A 17985-nucleotide genomic window follows, 5' to 3' on the forward strand; every position below is an offset into this window, starting at 1 on the left:
CACAGAGAATTCCACCAGAAACTGTAAAGTCTACTCCAATTTTTCCAATTAAATGTAATTTGTTGAATGGCTACTCCTGTCATAATAAGTAATAACTTATTATTTTTTTGAAGAAATTTGACTTTTTATCCTCATTGACATTCCAAATAATATAGTATCATATGATAAAGCCACTGGATTTTCTAATAAACAATTTATTTGGCCCCATATCGATTTCCAAAAAGCCAAAATAAATGGACAATAGAATAATACATGATGTAAAGTCCCTGCTTCAAGATGACAATGCCAACATCTATTAGACTTAGAGCTATCCATTTTTTGTAAACGAACAGGGGTCCAAAATGCTCTATGTAACAGAAAAAACCAAGTTTGTCTCATAGATACCGACATTGTACATCTCATCCTCCAAGACCAAATTCTTGGCCATTATCAGATCTGGGCAACACAAAGAAATCAACACCAGTGTTGAGAAATTGCCCAAGCCTTGCAAGGGACACTGGATCTGGGGCTTCCGGTGTGTTGGCAAGGATCGGATGATACCTGGTGAAATTTGGCGGCCTAGCAGTGAAGTCATCTCAATCTGGACTTTAATCCGACTGTTCTGATTTTTATTTTCATTTTTTTTTCCCCAGTTTATGTTTTATTGTTAATTTTATTCATTGATTTGCCCCTTGTTTTGTTTTATTTTTAACATTTAAATTTCTCCAAAATTCTATTGCTCAACAGTTCCCAATTTCTGCAGATATTCCTATCTCTCTTTTTTTCTACCTTTCAAAGTCCTTAGATCAATGTAGTCTTGTTAGAATGTTTATTTTCTTATTTTTTCTTCCATTTCTATTTCTTACTTTTATTACTCAACTAATTGTTATTTTTCCAGGTACTTCAGTTAGATTGTGAGCCTTCGGGACAGTAAGGGAATTTCAAAGTACCTATTTTTTATTTATTTATCTTATTTTTATTGTATCCTTTAATGTTTATTTCTCTGTTAACCTATATTACTTATAATTTCAATGCACCCTATTGTCTATTTTCTGTAAACCGCTTAGAATCCTAATCGGAGTTTAGCGGTATATAAGAAATAAATTACATTACATTATATTACAAGGGCTCCCAATGGGAGAAGAGACTGGTACCATGCCATCTATCCATGTGCTACAATGCATCAGGGACCATATTACTATTTTCAAGAAAGAATGGAAGTCATTATCCGCTCATTGTCCAGACCTGATTGAAAAAGTTTTCAAAACCTCTAAACATCAAAGCCCCCCCACCCCCAGACTCCTTCAGCTCAAATTAACCTAATCAAGCCCTGGTACCAAAAAATAATGTTCATTTCTACATTCTCTACTCTGTATTCCAACAGAGAAGAGACAATAGAGGTTATCAAAGGTGACAACTACAGCAGCATAATAGAAATGAGAAAATAAATTATATCCATAGGTGTGTGAACACTAGCACATTACCAAGTAAAGCTCTTCCTGTGACATAATATCAATCAATGTTCACATGAGACCAGCCAGCCAACCAGGGCTGGTGTTAAGAGGGTGTCCAAAAAACACTATGGAGTGATGATGTTCCTGAAATGGACTTTATTGAAAATTTCAAAGTTCCAAAAATATAATTGAGCAATCCACATAAAAATAAAATAATCCACATAGGACCCCTGAAGAATAGTATCTTGTTGAAACACGGACCGTGTTGGGTCCTACGCTTTCAGCGGACTAGGTCCTTAAGGTTTTTATGTGGATTGCTCAATTATACTTTTGGAACTTTGAAATTTTCAATAAAGTCCATTTCAGGAACATCGTCACTCCTTGGTTTTTCTTCTCTGTGTCAATTTTTTTTTTGTTAAGAGGGCATCTCCAGTAATGTCACCGAAACAAAGCTTCTGGGTGCCTGGCATTGGCTGGGGCCACTCCTTAGTGTCTGCTATTGGTCCCAGTGTATCCAGCAGAATAATTCCTCCAAATACTCTATGATCAGCCACTAGAAACTGCGACAGCTCCATTCAGCCCTCATGCATTTCTTTGAAAACTGGAAATGTGTAATGTCTCCATGTCTCCCTCCTCCACCTTAAAAAAATGTACAGGTCCCACTGGAACAGTGTTCAATGGAGCAAGGCTCAGCTGGTTACATGTTACAAGGAAGGGAGAACAAGCACATATTTACCATGTAATAAGCTGCTGTTCAGATTGAACCAAGGTTAATAATCCAATACCACTAAGCTTTTATTTTACGCTTCAAAGGACTGCACCGTGCTCAAGCATTAAGTACATCTTATATTAATAAGTGAAGGATACACCCTATCATCATTCAATTTTAACACAGCAATATCTCCAGCCCATGATCACACCACCTCTCTGTCACATTTACCCTTTACCAACACCAAATCCCTCTCAATGCAAAGAACTTCAGGCAGATTCTGACCACAACAGTAAGTACAGGAACTCAACAATGGACTTGAATTTACAAATTAAAATCAAGGGAAAGGAAATAAAAGACAGAAAGGAGAAAGCAGAGCTACATGTGGAAAATGGGTTTACAAACTCACATATGAATCAGAGTTTTGCTGGAGATCGACCTGCTTTCATTCAATGGGAAGAGAGATTACCTGCTTGAGGGTCTGGTGATAAGCTATTAATGCTCGAGCCATTTCAGCCAGTGAAATTGGGAGCTTCTGGAGCTTTTCCGAGAAGGCTGCCAGAATCTGACCACATTTCTTAATCCAGTCGAGTCGACCCGTGTAGTGGGCTGTCCTGAGAAGGTTGAAGGCTGCCACAGAGTTTGCACTAGGCTCAGCACCATCGTGGTCTAAAGAGGAAAGAAGAGAAGGTCAGTGACACAGATGACTAGAAATGCAAGCACATACACAGCTGCAACTTGACAGCTCTGGAATAGAGAATAACATAGAGACAAATTTTTCCATGTCCCGCAGGAATTCAATTTCCCGTCAAATTCTTTTCCTGTCCCTGCAAGTTCTGTGCTCATCTGCACAAGCCTCAAATGCTTTAAAATCATAAGTGTCCGAGGTTTGTGCGGTTAAGGCAGAGCTTGCAGAAATGGGGCATGGACGGTGACAAAACTCGCGGGGATGGAACGGGGAAATTGAGTTCCTGTGGGGACGGGGAAAAATTTGTCCCCGAGTCATTCTCTACTCTGGAAGACCCTAACTGATTGGTTCAGCCTAGAGGTGGGGGAAAATCCTGAGTGTCCAGTCACCTAGGCAAATAAAAGTTCAATCCTGGAGTCTGCAGGGAAGAAAAGGAAGAGGAACTTCAAAACCAAAAGGACATAACCTCCTAAACACTCCTCCTGCCCTAAAACTTGAGCAAAAGCAGGAAAATTTTAGGCCAAAAGATGGTAGCAAATGGCTGCCATAAGATTCTACGGCAACATTCTCAAGACGCGCTGTCGCGTGAAGGTTGTGGCAGGATCTCACAGTAGCCAATTTTCATTACGGAGACTGCCGTGCAGAATTGTAAAGGGATTGCTCCTGCCCCACCTCACAATCAGACTACCAGGAACCTAAGGTATAGCTGCAGGGGACTGGGAGGGAAGGGGAGGGGCAGGCTAGTTAGCTAGTTGCACCAAGTAGCTGTGTATAGCTGCAGGGGGACTGGGAGGGAAGGGGAGGGGCAGGCTAGTTAGCTAGTTGCACCAAGTAGCTGTGAGGGAGGGATTGATAGCAGCTCCGGCTCCCCGCACCACTGGACAACCAGAGCCGTATTGGAGGCTCACGGTGGGTGTAGGATGGGGGTTGGCTCAAATATAAACCAAGACCCCCATTTGTCTGGCCCAAAAACTTCAGTTTATATTTGAGTATATATGGTAATATGGACTAAGTTTAATGTTTCAATAAAAAATACAGAAATACCAGCATTTACAACTGTACAATGCATACCTGTGTAAATGGAAACTTCAGAAAGTCACTATTTCCATGTGAAGATGCCTCTGAATACAGAGATTTAAAGAAGGCATGATTTGGCCGTGGGGAAAAAATGTACATTTAGGGGTCGATATTTCAGCTGCTAAGGATTTTTTAAATCACCACTGGTGTTATTTTCAATGCCAGGCCACGCCCGGACACTTAACCACATAAAGGCCAACTCCACCCACAGACCACCCACAAAACCAGTTAATGGCTGCTGAATATCAGCAGATAGCCTCAAACAAGTGATATAACTGGCCAAGAGCCATTTCTGGCTGCTTAGATCGCTTTGAATATCAACCTTGATGCTTTCATTTTACAATGGCAATAAACAAAAATAAAACAAAACTTAAATCAAATAGCATAACACCCTTCTTTACACTTTTTGATACACTGGAGAAACAAGTCAAACACTAAAGTCTAAGATCAACATACACAGATAATCATGTTAAACATTGCAATGCCAACCAAGATGTCATCTCATACTTTCTCTTACACTCTGTAACCAGATAAACTTGTTAGTGAAAAAGTGCTTTTTCAGTATGCATGTTGAAAAAAGTTAGATCACTACTCTATCAGGAACATTTTTCATTGTTGGTACAGTCCAATGGCCCGAACCTCATCTGGAAGCCTTCCCTCTGACGTTGCAACAACAGAGAGAAGGCTTCCGGTTCAGGCGCAGGCCAAGCGTAGGAGCCTTTTCCCACAGCTTTATGTACTGCAGTATTCAGGGAGCCGGCCTGAAGACGCCGCGTTGATCGGCGGCTGCAGAACACTGTCTTGGGCCCGATGGAGATGCCGGCCCTGTGGACCAGCAGAAAATTTCTGCGGACCGGCACCGGTCCACAGACCGTGGGGTTGAAGAACACTGGTATAGAGCACCTGCATTCCTTATCTGCATCGATCCATTTTCATTTGATTTTTTTCCTTTTTTTTTTTTTTTACTTAATTATCAAAAAAATATTGTATTTATTGTATAGATGAAGATTTTGATAATTAAGGAGGTCTTTTACTAAGGCGAGCTAGCCGATTTAGCATGCGCTAAATGCTAACGTGCCCATTATAGTCTTATGGACGCGTTAGCATTTAGCGCGCCTTAGAAAAAGACCGCCCAAATGAAAAAAAGGGGGAGGGTTATATTTTATGTGATAAGATGAATTATTTGTAATCACAATTTTTCATGTGTTAATTGAAGTTTTATGTACAATTATTTTTTTTTTTTAATAAATATTTTTTATTCTTTTTTTAAATTCTTACATCAAGTGAAATACATGTAATACATTCAATTATGAAAAAACACTTGAAATTATTATTAAATGTTCTTACAATGTGAATTAAATAAACCCTTTATCAGAATTTTATATCATATTAATATTACAATAGTTTTCCCTCCCTATCCCTTCTATATGTTCTATACATGTGTTATTATATCTGATCAGTAGAATAATTTGTCAATGGTCCCCATATTTTATTAAATTTTTTAATATAACCTTGTTGTAATGCCAATACTTTTTCCATTTTATATATATGACAAATTGAATTCCACCAAAAAGTGTAATTCAATTTAGTGTAATCCTTCCAGTTCTGAGTAATTTGCTGTATGGCGACCCCTTGTTAAAATTAATAAAAGTTTATTATTATTAGCTGAAATCGGACTTTGTGTTCTCATTGCTGTTCCAAATAATATTGTATCATATGATAGTCCAACATGATTTTCTAATAAATTATTAATTTGGGGCCAAATTAATTTCCAAAAGGAATTAATGCAGGGACAAAAGAATAGTAAATGGTCCAATGTCCCCATTTCTATCCTACAATGCCAGCATCTATTAGATCTATTACTATCTAATTTTTGTAAGAATGAAAAATTTATAAATAAAATATTAAAAAAAAAAAAAAAAAAAAAGACCGCCCAAGTTAAAAAAAGGAAATCTGATTTCTGTAGGACAACACTTCAGAAAAACAGAACACTGCATCAATGATTTTATGGCGAGAATACTAAATGGAAATTTTAAAGATAATCCAGGAACTAAAACCTTAGAAATCAAAATGATAAAATATTTTGACACCACCACACAGGACCTACAACTCGCTACGCTCAGACCTTCTGCTTAGACATCTCGCTTCAACTATTATTTATCACTTATATAGCGCTGAAAAGCGTATGCAGCACTGTACATTTTGACATTTAATAGACGGTCCCTGCTCAGAAGAACTTATAGCCTAACTTGGACGGACAGCTTCGTCCAGAATTCGGCTGCACAACTCATATTCCATGAGAGCTGCTGGGAAGAAGTGATCACAATATGATCCGCGTCAACCTGGACACGGGGGTGAAACATCAATCCCGAATGATAGCCAAGGCACTGAACTTCCAAAAAGGGAATTACGAAGGGATGAGACTCATGGTGGGGAAGAAGATTAAGAAGAGGATAAGCACTGTAAAAACGCTAGAACAAGCTTGGTCCCTTTTTAAGAACACAGTCACCGAGGTGCAAAATCTATATATACCACGTATCAACAAGGGATCCGAGAGGAAAAAGAACAAGGAACCGGCGTGGCTCACTGTAGCGGTGAAGGAAGCGATCAGAGACAAGAAGACTTCGTTTAAGGAATGAAAAAGGTCAAAAACGGACGACTACTTCGAAAAATTGCAGCCATGGAATCGAGGGTGAAATACTCACGTGGATTAAAAACTGGCTGGCGGATAGGAAACAGAATGAGGGTAAATGGACAATACTCTGACTGGAAAAGCATCATGAGTGGAGTGCCGCAGGGTTCGGTGATTGGACCCGTGCTCATCAACATAATTATAAATGACCTAGAAATTGATACGATGAGTGAGATGATTAAATTTGCAGACGATACAAAGTTATTCAGAGTAGTGAAGATGCAGGAGGATTGCAAAGACCTGCAACATGACATAAACATGCTCGAGAAATGGGCCGCAACATGACAAATGAGGTTTAACATGGATAAGTGTAAGGTGATGCATGTCAGTAACAAAAATCTTATACACGAATACAGGATGTCCTGTCTGGTACTTGGAGAGATCCCCCAGGAAAGAGACTTGGGAGTACTAGTTGACAAGTCGATGAAGCTGTCCGCGCAATGTGCGGCAGCAGCGAAAATGGCGAACAGAATGCTAGGAATGATTAAGAAGGGGATCACGAACAGATCAGAGAAGGTCATCATGCCGCTGTACCGGGCCATGGTACACCCTCACCTAGAATACTGCGTCCAGCACTGGTCGCCGTACATGAGGAAGGACACACCGCTACTCGAAAGGTTCCAGGGAAGAGCGACTAAAATGGTTAAGGGACTGGAGGAGTTGCCGTACAGTGAGAGATTAGAGAAACTATGTCTCTTCTCCCTTGAAAAGAGGAGACTGAGAGGGGACATGATCGAAACATTCAAGATAATGAAGGGAATAGACTTGGTAGATAAAGACAGGTTGTTCACCCTCTTCAAGGTAGAGAGAACGAGAGGGCACTCTCTAAAGTTGAAAGGGGATACAAACTTAAGGAAGTTCTTCTTCACCAAGAGAGTGGTGGAAAACTGGAACGCTCTTCTGGAGGCTGTTATAGGGGGAAACATCCTCCAGGGATTCAAGCCAAAGTTAGACAAGTTCCTTCTGAACCGGAACGAACGCAGGTAGGGCCAGTCTCGGTTAGGGCACAGATCTTTGACCTGGGGGCTGCCGCATGAGCAGACTGCTGGGCGCCATGGACCACTGGTCTGACCCAGCAGCGGCAATTCTTATGTTCTTATATAAGTGATAAGTAGTAACAGTAGTTGAATAATTGTTAGCGGCCAATTATTGGTACTAATGGGTTGATTACTCAATTAAATTGCTTGTGTAAGTTAGGCAAGTGCAATTTTGAGCATCATATATAAAATTTGGGAGATGTTGTAAAGTCCAGGTAATAATACTCTTTTTCTGCACATTCAGACTTCTAAAATGAATGTTCCGGCTAAAGAGAAGAGAAATCCTTCACATTCTATTTTACAAACAGCTCTGCATTTCTAAATTACTGGGGAATCTGGATGTCCCATTTCCCATCTGCTCATATCTATTATTTTCCGATACTGTCCAAAAGACACGGCTGGGAGCACCTCCCCTTAATTTGAAACAGCATATACAGTCTATACTTTAGGATGAGGACGGGGGTGGGGAGGACATTTCCCAAACTGGCATTCTGCCAGGGTAAGTAGTCTTTTAACAAACGCTTTGAAATTTGTCCTTTCTCTTACTGGTTCACTGATGTTAGATTACTTATAAATCCATTCACTGACCCCTCAATCGAAGCCAAGTGAAAGTTAGCTGGCTGAATGATCAAGCAGTTCAATGAATGGTTCATTGTTTACTTGCTTGGCCGATTCTGTGGGTCAAAAATGTATCAGTTAAATATGGTTTCTCTGAAGTACTTAGCTGTTGTAAATTGTCTGTAGTTCAAGGTTCTAAAAATTACAAATAAAACATTTAAAACAACTAATGTTACAGCGTACCCAAATTCACCTCTTCAATGTCCCATAGGATCCTGTTCAAAACATTCATCTTATACACCCACATCTGTCTCCTATAATCATCTGTAACTTGATAAAAGCAAAATCCCATACAGACCTCAGCTTGCCTCATAACTGCCGACAGGTTTTCAAGGACGCCAAGAGCAACATTTCTGGCTACCACTGAAACCAGAATGACCTACCGACAGTAGCATTCAAGACTATCGGTTTGGGCTATCCATTTCCCAAACTTTTACTTAACATTAGATCCTGTTTTAAAAACTTCACAGAATCCTAGTCAAAGGCCAAAATTAAATAGCAGAACTCTACTCTCCTTTCACTCCATCTCAGGGCTTCCAAGTCAGTTCTTGATCACAGGCCCACATGCTCTGCTTGGGTTTCTAGTCTAGCAGGAAATCTGCACAGCAGGGGGTGAATACACACAGGCTTAAGAGGCCCCACCCTGATTGCCACTGATAGTTGCATGTTAGGGTGGAGGGCCAGAGGGAGTAAATAAGAACATAAGAATAGCCTTACTGGGTCAGACCAATGGTCCATCTAGCCCATCCTCACGGTGGCCAATCCAGGTCACTAGTACTTGGCCAAAACCCATATGGTAGCAACATTCCATGCAACCGATCTAGGGCAAGCAGTGGCTTCCTCCATGCCTGTCTCAATAACAGACCATGGACTTTTCCTCCAGGAAACTGTCCAAACATTTCTTAAAACCAGCTACGTTAACCCAACGTGTTCCTGAGCTTAACTATTCTCTGAGTGAAAAAATATTTCCTCCTATTGGTTTTAAAAGTATTTCCCTGCAGTTTCATCAAGTGTCCCCTAGTCTTTGTAATTTTTGATGGAGTGAAAAATCAATCCACTTGTACCCGTTCTACTCCACTCAGGATTTTGTAGACGTCAACCATATCTCCCCTCAGCCATTTGTTTTCCAAGCTGAAGAGCCCTAATCGTTTTAGTCTTTCCTCATACGAGAGGAGTTCCATCTCCTTTATCACCTTGGTCGCTCTTCTCTGAACCTTTTCTAGTTCTGCCATATCTTTCTTAAGATAAGAAGACCAGAATTGAACACAATACTCCAGATGAGGTCGCACCATGGAGCGATACAGAGACATTATAACATTCTTAGTCTTGTTAACCATCCCTTTTTTAAAAAAAAATAATTCCTAGCATCTTGTTATCTGTACCCTTCTCTTCCACTGCCAACTCCAGACTCCGTCCCTTCTTTCTTGCAGTACCGTATGCCTGGAACAGGCTGCCTGAATCAATACATGGTGCTCCGTCCCTGCCATTGTTCAAATCCAAGCTAAAGGCCCACTTTTTTGAAACTGCTTTCAACTCCTAACTCCCACTCACTGCAGTCAGATACCTAGACCCACTATAATCTCCCCAATCCCGAAATGTCCTGACTAAATTAGATTGTAAGCTCTTCTGAGCAGAGGCTGTATATTGTATGTTAAAATGTACAGCGCTGCGTAAGCCTTTCAGTGCTATAGAAATAATAAATAGTAGTAATAGATTTTTGGACGCCGCTGCATATTGGGTAGAACGTCTCCTCGTATTGTCTACAATGACACCCAGATCTTTTTCTTGGGTTCTAATTCCCAAGGTAGACCCCAGCATCTGGTAACTGTGATTTGGGTTATTCTTCCCAATATACATCACTTTGCATTTGTTCACATTAAATTTCATCTGCCAATTGGAAGCCCAGTCTTCCAATTTCCAAAATTTGAATAATATTCCCCCCTTCCAAACCTTCAGCTAAGCCAATAATTTTCACATTCTTCCTTTTTCCTCTGTTTTCATAGTCTTCTTGTTGTCTCTGCATTTCTTTAATAGTTTGGCTATCAGCTTTACATTGGGTTGTGTTCAGTTCCATTTGATCCATTTTATTCTCCAATAGAGACATTCTTTGGTTAGTGACTTCCAACTGTCTATTTATATTCAAGACTTCTTTTACTTCACTAATTTTAGTTGCGTTGTCCTGAAGCATTTTTTGTATGTTGCGCAATTCTGTCATTACCTCATTTTTATCTAAAGCTTCTATTACTTCCTCAGGAAGCGGTACTTTAGACGGTGTCACCTGATCATGCTTGACGCCACGAAAGATGCGTTAATTTTCACTTGCCGCGTACACGCTATGTTCCTAAATCAAGTATTACTATTTCAGGGAAGAAAGAAAGCCTTAAGATACTTTCAAATTTTCAAACCGTAGCGAAGCGTCCCGATCACCCCTCCATCTTGTGTGCGCGCCAAGCCACGCCTCAGTCTGCATGCTTTTTACAAATTTTGAACAGTTTAGTGTTAACAGCTAATTTAATCACCTTACTCATCATTCCAATTTACAGATCATTTATAAATAAGTTAAAATAGCACTGGTTTCAGTACAGATCCCTTGGCACTCTACTTTATACCCTCCTCCATTGAGAAAAATGGCCATTTAACCTTACCCTCTTTCTTCTATCTGATAACCAATTCATAATCCACAACTGAACTTTACCTCCTATCCCACGACTCTAATTTTCTCAGGAGCCTCTCATGAAGAACTTTGTCAAAAGCTTTCTGAAAATCTAGATGCACAATATCAACTAGCTCACCTTTATACACATGTTTATTCACACCTTCAAAGCAGTCCAGCATATAGTGAGAGAAAAATGGACCTTGTTTTTGTAATCTCAATCCCTATCTAAGGTCACAATCATGGTTTGGGAACCCCTGTTTTATGAATTTCAAGATTATGAACAAGACTTCTTACTGAATTTAGGATTTTTCAAATAAAATTTTGTTACTAGTCTTTAAAGTTATCAATGATAGTTCTGGCAGCTAGTTTATATATTTACCAACTGTCTTGGTCATTAAGATCTGCATCAAATGATCTTCTAGACCAGTGGTTCCCAACCCTGTCCTGGAGGACCACTAGGCTAATTGGGTTTTTGGGATAGCCCTAATGAATTTGCATGGGGCAGATTTGCATGCCTTTCACCTCCATTATATGCAAATCTCTCTCATGCATATTCATTAGGGCTATCCCAAAAACCCGACTGGCCTGGTGGTCCTCCAGGACAGGGTTGGGAACCACTGTTTTAGACATCCCTTTCTTTTCGTTTAGTGAGACTTGAGGAATATATATCTTCATTTTTTTATATTGCAGGTGCTAAATTATGGAACTCTTTGCCTCATACTATGGGTAGTATTAAAAGTCCAGTAGTTTTTAAAAAATGTTTGAAAAGGAGAAATTAGGCTCTTACCTGCTAATTTTCTTTATGTTAGCTTCTCAAGTCCTGTACAGTTCCCCACCCTATCTGTATTTCTGCAGTGATTGTGGGTTTTTGTCCGCGTGAAGATTTTGCTTTTTCTGTGGGTTCTAGTATTTTTCTAGGGCCAGGGAGATACAAGGACAGCGGCTATGACTCAGCTGGCATAGTTGGTGAGCTGTGGGGACATTTTCGCTGTGGGGTTTAGTTCTATGCATTTTCCAACAGTGTTAATATATGTTTGTTGTTTTATACTCCTGTTCGGAGTGTTATTACTGTTACAAGTTTGGTTTTCCTTAGCTCTGCTTGGCTATTCAGCAGACTGGGTTAGGAGAAGAAGCCTTATTTAATATAACCAAAGGTTTTGGTCTCAATCTCTATCTGCTGGTCTTAGTGAGATATAACCTATCCGTAAAGAACTGTACCGGTCTTGAGAGCGCTACAAAACTTGTTTATTCCAGAGAGCTTTTGGACTTGTATAATATTTATGATTAGATTTGATGACTTATGTGCCTGATTGCAGAAAGTGTATATTTTTATGGATTGCAGAAAGTGTATATTTTTTGTTTTTTGTACAATTTATGTCTTTTACGTGTGTAACATTGTTCCCTGCCTAGAACTGTTGATGGTGCAGGCTGTAAGTGGTCGATATCCATCTGGCAGTACGCAATATTTTGCAGTCTGCCACCAGCACTATGCCCGGAAATTCAATGCCAGGCTACAGCACTGAATTTTTCACTTTGCAATGCCGTCTAAAGAATAGCTGGTTAAGTACAATATTCAGCACTTAACTGACAAATGGGGCACCGCTTAAAGATAAGGCTGACTTTTATGTGGTCCTATTTATGCAGTTATCTCGGCCAGTAAGTGCTACATATTGGCACTCAACCAAGGTGCTGGCTCCGCCCCCAGAATGCCTCCAAAATAGCCGTTATTGAGATAGGCACTAACCAAACACTTTCAACACACTAATTAGTTAAGTGCCACTGAAAATGACCAGTTAGCCCTGAAAAAGCAATTTAACTGGCCAGGAGCCATTTCAGGTTTATTAAATCGCTTTGAATATTGATCCATAAATTTTTAAATTAAGTAGCAAGCCCTTAACCAGTATCTTATAATGAACAGAATAGTTTTCTTGAAGGATGTGCATAACTGCTGAACTCTAGACTCAGCACAGATTCATCTGCTCAGACGCTTACCATCTTTCAAGCGCAGGATGACGGAAGTATCGCTGGCTTCACTTGAGAAATAAGCAAAGCCTTCCTGATCCCAGAAAAGCTCGTTCTGTTTCTCCTGCAGCTGTATGGCCCATTCCAACCACATCTGATCCAGCGAAGCCTCGTACAGATCTAAGAGGGCCTGTATAATGAAGACATAGTCTTCCAGAAACCCTGGAATGGGAGCAATACTGGGGGAGGGGAAACGGAAAGCATCACCAACTATACAGTATATATTTATCTGAATTTAGCTCAAACCTTTTTTCAGTAGTTCAAAGATACAGATAAAATCAGACCCCATTCGTGACCTTGCAAGGTTCGTGCTATGAACCACCCTAAAGAGAAACACTGCTGGGAGATTTGAGGGAGGGATGTCTTATTTACAGAATCAGAAGCAAAGACTGTGTGAATATCTTACAGTCACTTATCCCAGCAGTAATTACGGTAATTTACTTAAATATTTAAGATCATTTGGTACACTGCCTTTCATTAGGCATACCAGATCGGGTCATATAATATAAAACAGTACATAAAAAACACATATTATTTTTATGTGGTATATATTAGTTGTATATGAATTTGGGAGGGGGGGTGGGGGTTAAATCTTCTTGGTGTATGATATAGAAAATTTTTCAAGTGATGTTGTATTATATTTACTGTACACTTTTTTTTAAATAATTTCTTTATTCATTTTTAAAAACTTACATCAAGTGTACAGTAAATATCAACCAAATATAATACAACATCACTTGAAAAATTTTCAATACCATACACCAAAAAGATTTAACCCCCACCCCCATCCCAAATTCATATACAACTAATATATACCACAAAAAAATAATATCTTACGACAATCATCTATATATTCTTAATGGAAAAACAAGAAATCCCCCCCCAAATCAACATGTGTATTAAGATTGGGAAAAGTGTAACTTATTCATTACTATAATTTAATAAAGGTCCCCACTTACTGTACACTTGATGTAAGTTTAAAAATGAATAAAGAAATTGTAACAAAACACATTTCTACATAATTTGGCTTTGTCTTATAAGGAAGGGATGTGCAGAACAATGTAAACCCCAAAACTTGGGGGGAAAAAACCTGTGAAACACAAAGAAGATAAGCAATATTTTCACAAACAAGATTTCTAAAAATTGCAGAAGCCAAATTTAAACCACAGATCCCAAAGGAGATAAGGGGAAGGGGTAGACAACAGGGTTTAAGGGGACTTTTGTGGCTTTGGCATTTCAAAGCTGGCATTCAAAGTGGTGGGCACTGAAGGATTAAGTGACTTGCCCAGGGTCACAAGGAGCAGCACCGGGATTTGATCTCACAACCTCTGGGTGCAGAGGCAGCAGCTCAGCCAGTGAGCCACAGCCTGGGACTCACGTCTGCCATTTCTTTTCAGACTCCTGCCCCTCCAATCCAGCCAGCCTGTACAGAATGAGGCTTGGGCAGAGCAGAGAACAGTCATTCTACTTCCTAATCCAGTCCCTGCTCTCTTGTTGCTCTTGCCCCTGGCTTGCGTGCCCCCTCCCCCCAACTCTACCGTTTCCTTTCTTTTTAGTTTACAAATTAAAGCCCTGATAGAAATTATCGTTAAATATTTTTTTATTGAGCAAGAAACTAGTCGATCCAATATTTCTTACAATTAACAAGGCTCAATCACACATTTTTGCCATCCCCTCCCGCCCTAACTCCCCCCCAACCCCCTGTCCAGAGTCCCAAGGAAACTAACTCAAATTTACAAACAACTAATTTAGACATATATCAATAATTCAAAATACGACTTCTAGACACAGATGTCATAGTATTCCAAAATGGTTCCCATGTAGCCGTAAAGTGGAGACCACCTGTTGAAGAGAGGTCAAGGACACTTCGACGTTCCCAGGCTAGCAAGGTTATCATCTGAGACCTCCACATGGAAAGCGTTGGAACAGTTGGTTCTAACACAACAGCAAAATACATTTTAAAAAAGACAGAATTGACCATCGCAAGAAAATCCTAGCTCCTGGAAGTCTAGGGTGATAAAAGGGTAAAACCCCAAAAAGTAGTTCTGGTGTATGACGTACTTTCATCTTCCAAATATGTTCAATGAAGGCAAATAAACTGGTCCAAAAGGATTGAACAGCCGGGCATGACCAAAACATTTGGCCAAGAGTAGCTGATAGAAATTATACGGCAAAGTGGAGAAGGGAAAATCAGGAGAAGAGGAAACAGGACAAGTAGGATGAAGAGTGTAATGAGATGGAATCATGTCCTACATGGCATGCTTCCTGGAGCGCCCCCCCACCCCACATACACACACACTGTACTATGGGCAAGAAAAGGAGGGTGTGTGGCGCAGTGGTTAAAGCTACAGCCTCAGCACCCTGGGGTTGAGGGTTCAAACCCACACTGCTCCTTGTGACCCTGGGCATGTCACTTAATCCCACCATTGTCCCAGGGACATTAGATCAGTGGTTCCCAGCCCTGTCCTGGAGGACCACCAGGCCAATTGGGTTTTCAGGCTAGCCCTAATGAATATGCATGGAGCAGATTTGCATGCCCGTCATGTCCATTATATGCAAATCTCTCTCGTGCATATTTATTAGGATAGCCTGAAAACCCGATTGGCCTAGTGGTCCTCCAGGACAGGGTTGGGAACCACTGCATTAGATAGATTGCAAGTCCATTAGGAATGACAGGGAAAAATGCTCGAGTACCTGAATAAATTCATGTAAACCGTTCTGGGCTCCCTCGGGAGAACGGTATAGAAAATTGAATAAATAAGAAAACAAACAATATAGGGGGAAGCAATTTTGGTGTTTCTGCTTCTCTTGTGTCTGTAAGGCTGCACCACTCACCACAGCACTCTGTACGACCCTGGGTACTGTATGATCCACAAAGCCATATGCGGTGAAAACTCTTTTTTTTTTTTTTTTCTTTTTTTCCCATTATTTTTTATTTTCAAATTTTACATAAAGTGTACAAAATATTAAAATACAATTGATAAATACATAGTATCACTTTTATATCTAATACATTATATATCTAAGTTTGATTTTCCCCCTCCCCCTCCCCCCACCCTTTTATTACTTTAATATAATATTTTTAATTTTCAAATTTTACATAAAATGTACAAAATATTAAATTACAATTGATAAATACACAATATCATTTTTGTATCTAATACATCATATTCTAAATATATTTTTATCCCCTCTCCCTCCCCCCACCCTTTTATTATTTTTCATTCATACATATTGTATAACATATTATATAATATTATGTAGATATTATTTTCATTACCCCCCCCTCTATGTGTGTCATAAAAAAGATACTTTAAAGAAGAAAAGAAGAAGAAAAATCTTATGGGCTCACCACAAACATCAAGGTCACCGTTGTGGTGTTCTTGAGTTGAGGAAGAACTCAAGAACACCGCCAACGGTTCAAGATCTCTTTTCCTTCCCCTCAACAAGTCCACTGAAAAACAGTTGTTTGAGTCCACTTTCGAATTCCAAGTTCCATACATTTGGACTAAACTCCTCATACTTCTACAAGATAAGATGACTCTTGCCAGTATAGATGTCTCTGCTGATCTCTCATACCTCATGCATTGTTTCTACTGTAAATGCTGTACAAAGTCTTTTATTAGCCACATTGTTGAAAAATTGTGGGATATAAGACCTGTACAGTATAGTATAGTAATGCAGGGTGGCACAAATAATGGACTCCATGTTACAGAAATACCTTGAAAGCCAATAATCAAATAACATATCACTGGCATTATTCTCTCCTACATCTTTTTTTTTTTTTTTTTATTCTTTATTCAGTTTTAACTCTTGCAACAAGTGTACAAAATTCAATCAGATAATTCGTACAAATCACTTGACATTCTAACAATTATTGTCAAATGCAGGCATTTTGGTTATCAATATGGGATCAAGTTAACCTCTTTATGGAAAATCATGTGGCATTGTCATATGATACAGTTTTATTTGGAATATGTATGAGAAATAAAAGCCAAATATCTGCAGTAAATAATAAGCTTTTGATGATCCTTACAGGAGTAGGGATACAACAAATAACATTGAATTGGAAAAATTGTTCTAAATTACAGCTTCTGGTGGAACTCAGTGTGTCATCTGTACAAAATGGAACGTTTACTTGCAATACAAAATGGTCATTTTAATAGATTTAAAGATGTGTGGAGGCCAATAATAAATTATCATAATGATTAATGTTAATTTATTATTCTTTTTCCTTATATGATAATTGAAAGAATGGGGGGGATGGGGGATGGGGGGGTTATGATAATTTAATATATATGTGCATAATTTAATTGATTAATATACATAGGAATTATATTATTCATGTATATATATGAGATGGGGTGGGATATAAATCTTTTAGTTATATATTGTTATGGAATTATCAAGTGATAATGTAATATGTTGTGTTCATATTTAATGTACACTTGATGTATATGTTAAAATGAATAAAGATTTGAAAAAAAAAAAATTATTGTCAAATGCATATAAAAAAAGATCCCTCCCCCACCCATCCCATTCATCAGGAATAAACCCATTAAATCACATAACATACCTCCCCATCCCCACATTAAAAATATTCTCTCCTACATCTGAAAAATGCAAAAGCTGTCAGAAGGAAGCCAGTGTACTCTCTTTACTCACTTCTGTTCCACGCTATGTTCCTTTCCCCCATAGCAGCTCCTCAGGAGTTTTCCACTGTCAGCAATAAACATGTGGTTCTTGAGGAAGGTGGCGGCCTGCTCTGCCCGCTGTATGTACTCCTTCTCGCCAAGGATGGCCCCACTTCGAGCAAACCCTGAAATCATGAGACCTGAAAAGAAAGAGAAACAACCCTCAGCCTGTAATTCTGCAGTCCAAAGTTTCAGCAACAGAACGCAAAATCTGCTTCGTTCCCAGGGCAACTTCCTTTGCAGTGTTACAGCTCCTTAGGGAAATCCCCATACGAGGGGCCTACGTGCCTCTATAAAACAGACTCCTGCAGCAGCAAACCAATTCTCTTGCACAAGTTTGCACCTGCTCCAAGCCATAG

At 39.4% G+C, this 17985-nt stretch overlaps 1 protein-coding gene across 2 annotated transcripts in view; it reads right to left on the bottom strand.

The window, feature by feature from the left end:
• Positions 1–17985, bottom strand: part of SPATA20 (spermatogenesis associated 20) — a 117655-nt gene that overhangs the window by 43917 nt on the left and 55753 nt on the right. For both annotated transcript variants that reach the window (XM_033960159.1, XM_033960158.1), the window contains exons 12-14: positions 17598–17766; positions 12903–13111; positions 2612–2811 (exon numbers count right to left, since the gene is read on the bottom strand). In XM_033960159.1, the coding sequence (XP_033816050.1) occupies positions 2612–2811; positions 12903–13111; positions 17598–17766 (578 nt within the window). The remainder of the gene's footprint in view (positions 1–2611; positions 2812–12902; positions 13112–17597; positions 17767–17985) is intronic.

Source organism: Geotrypetes seraphini, chromosome 10 (assembly GCF_902459505.1).
Source record: "Geotrypetes seraphini chromosome 10, aGeoSer1.1, whole genome shotgun sequence".
NCBI classification, from domain to species: domain Eukaryota; kingdom Metazoa; phylum Chordata; class Amphibia; order Gymnophiona; family Dermophiidae; genus Geotrypetes; species Geotrypetes seraphini.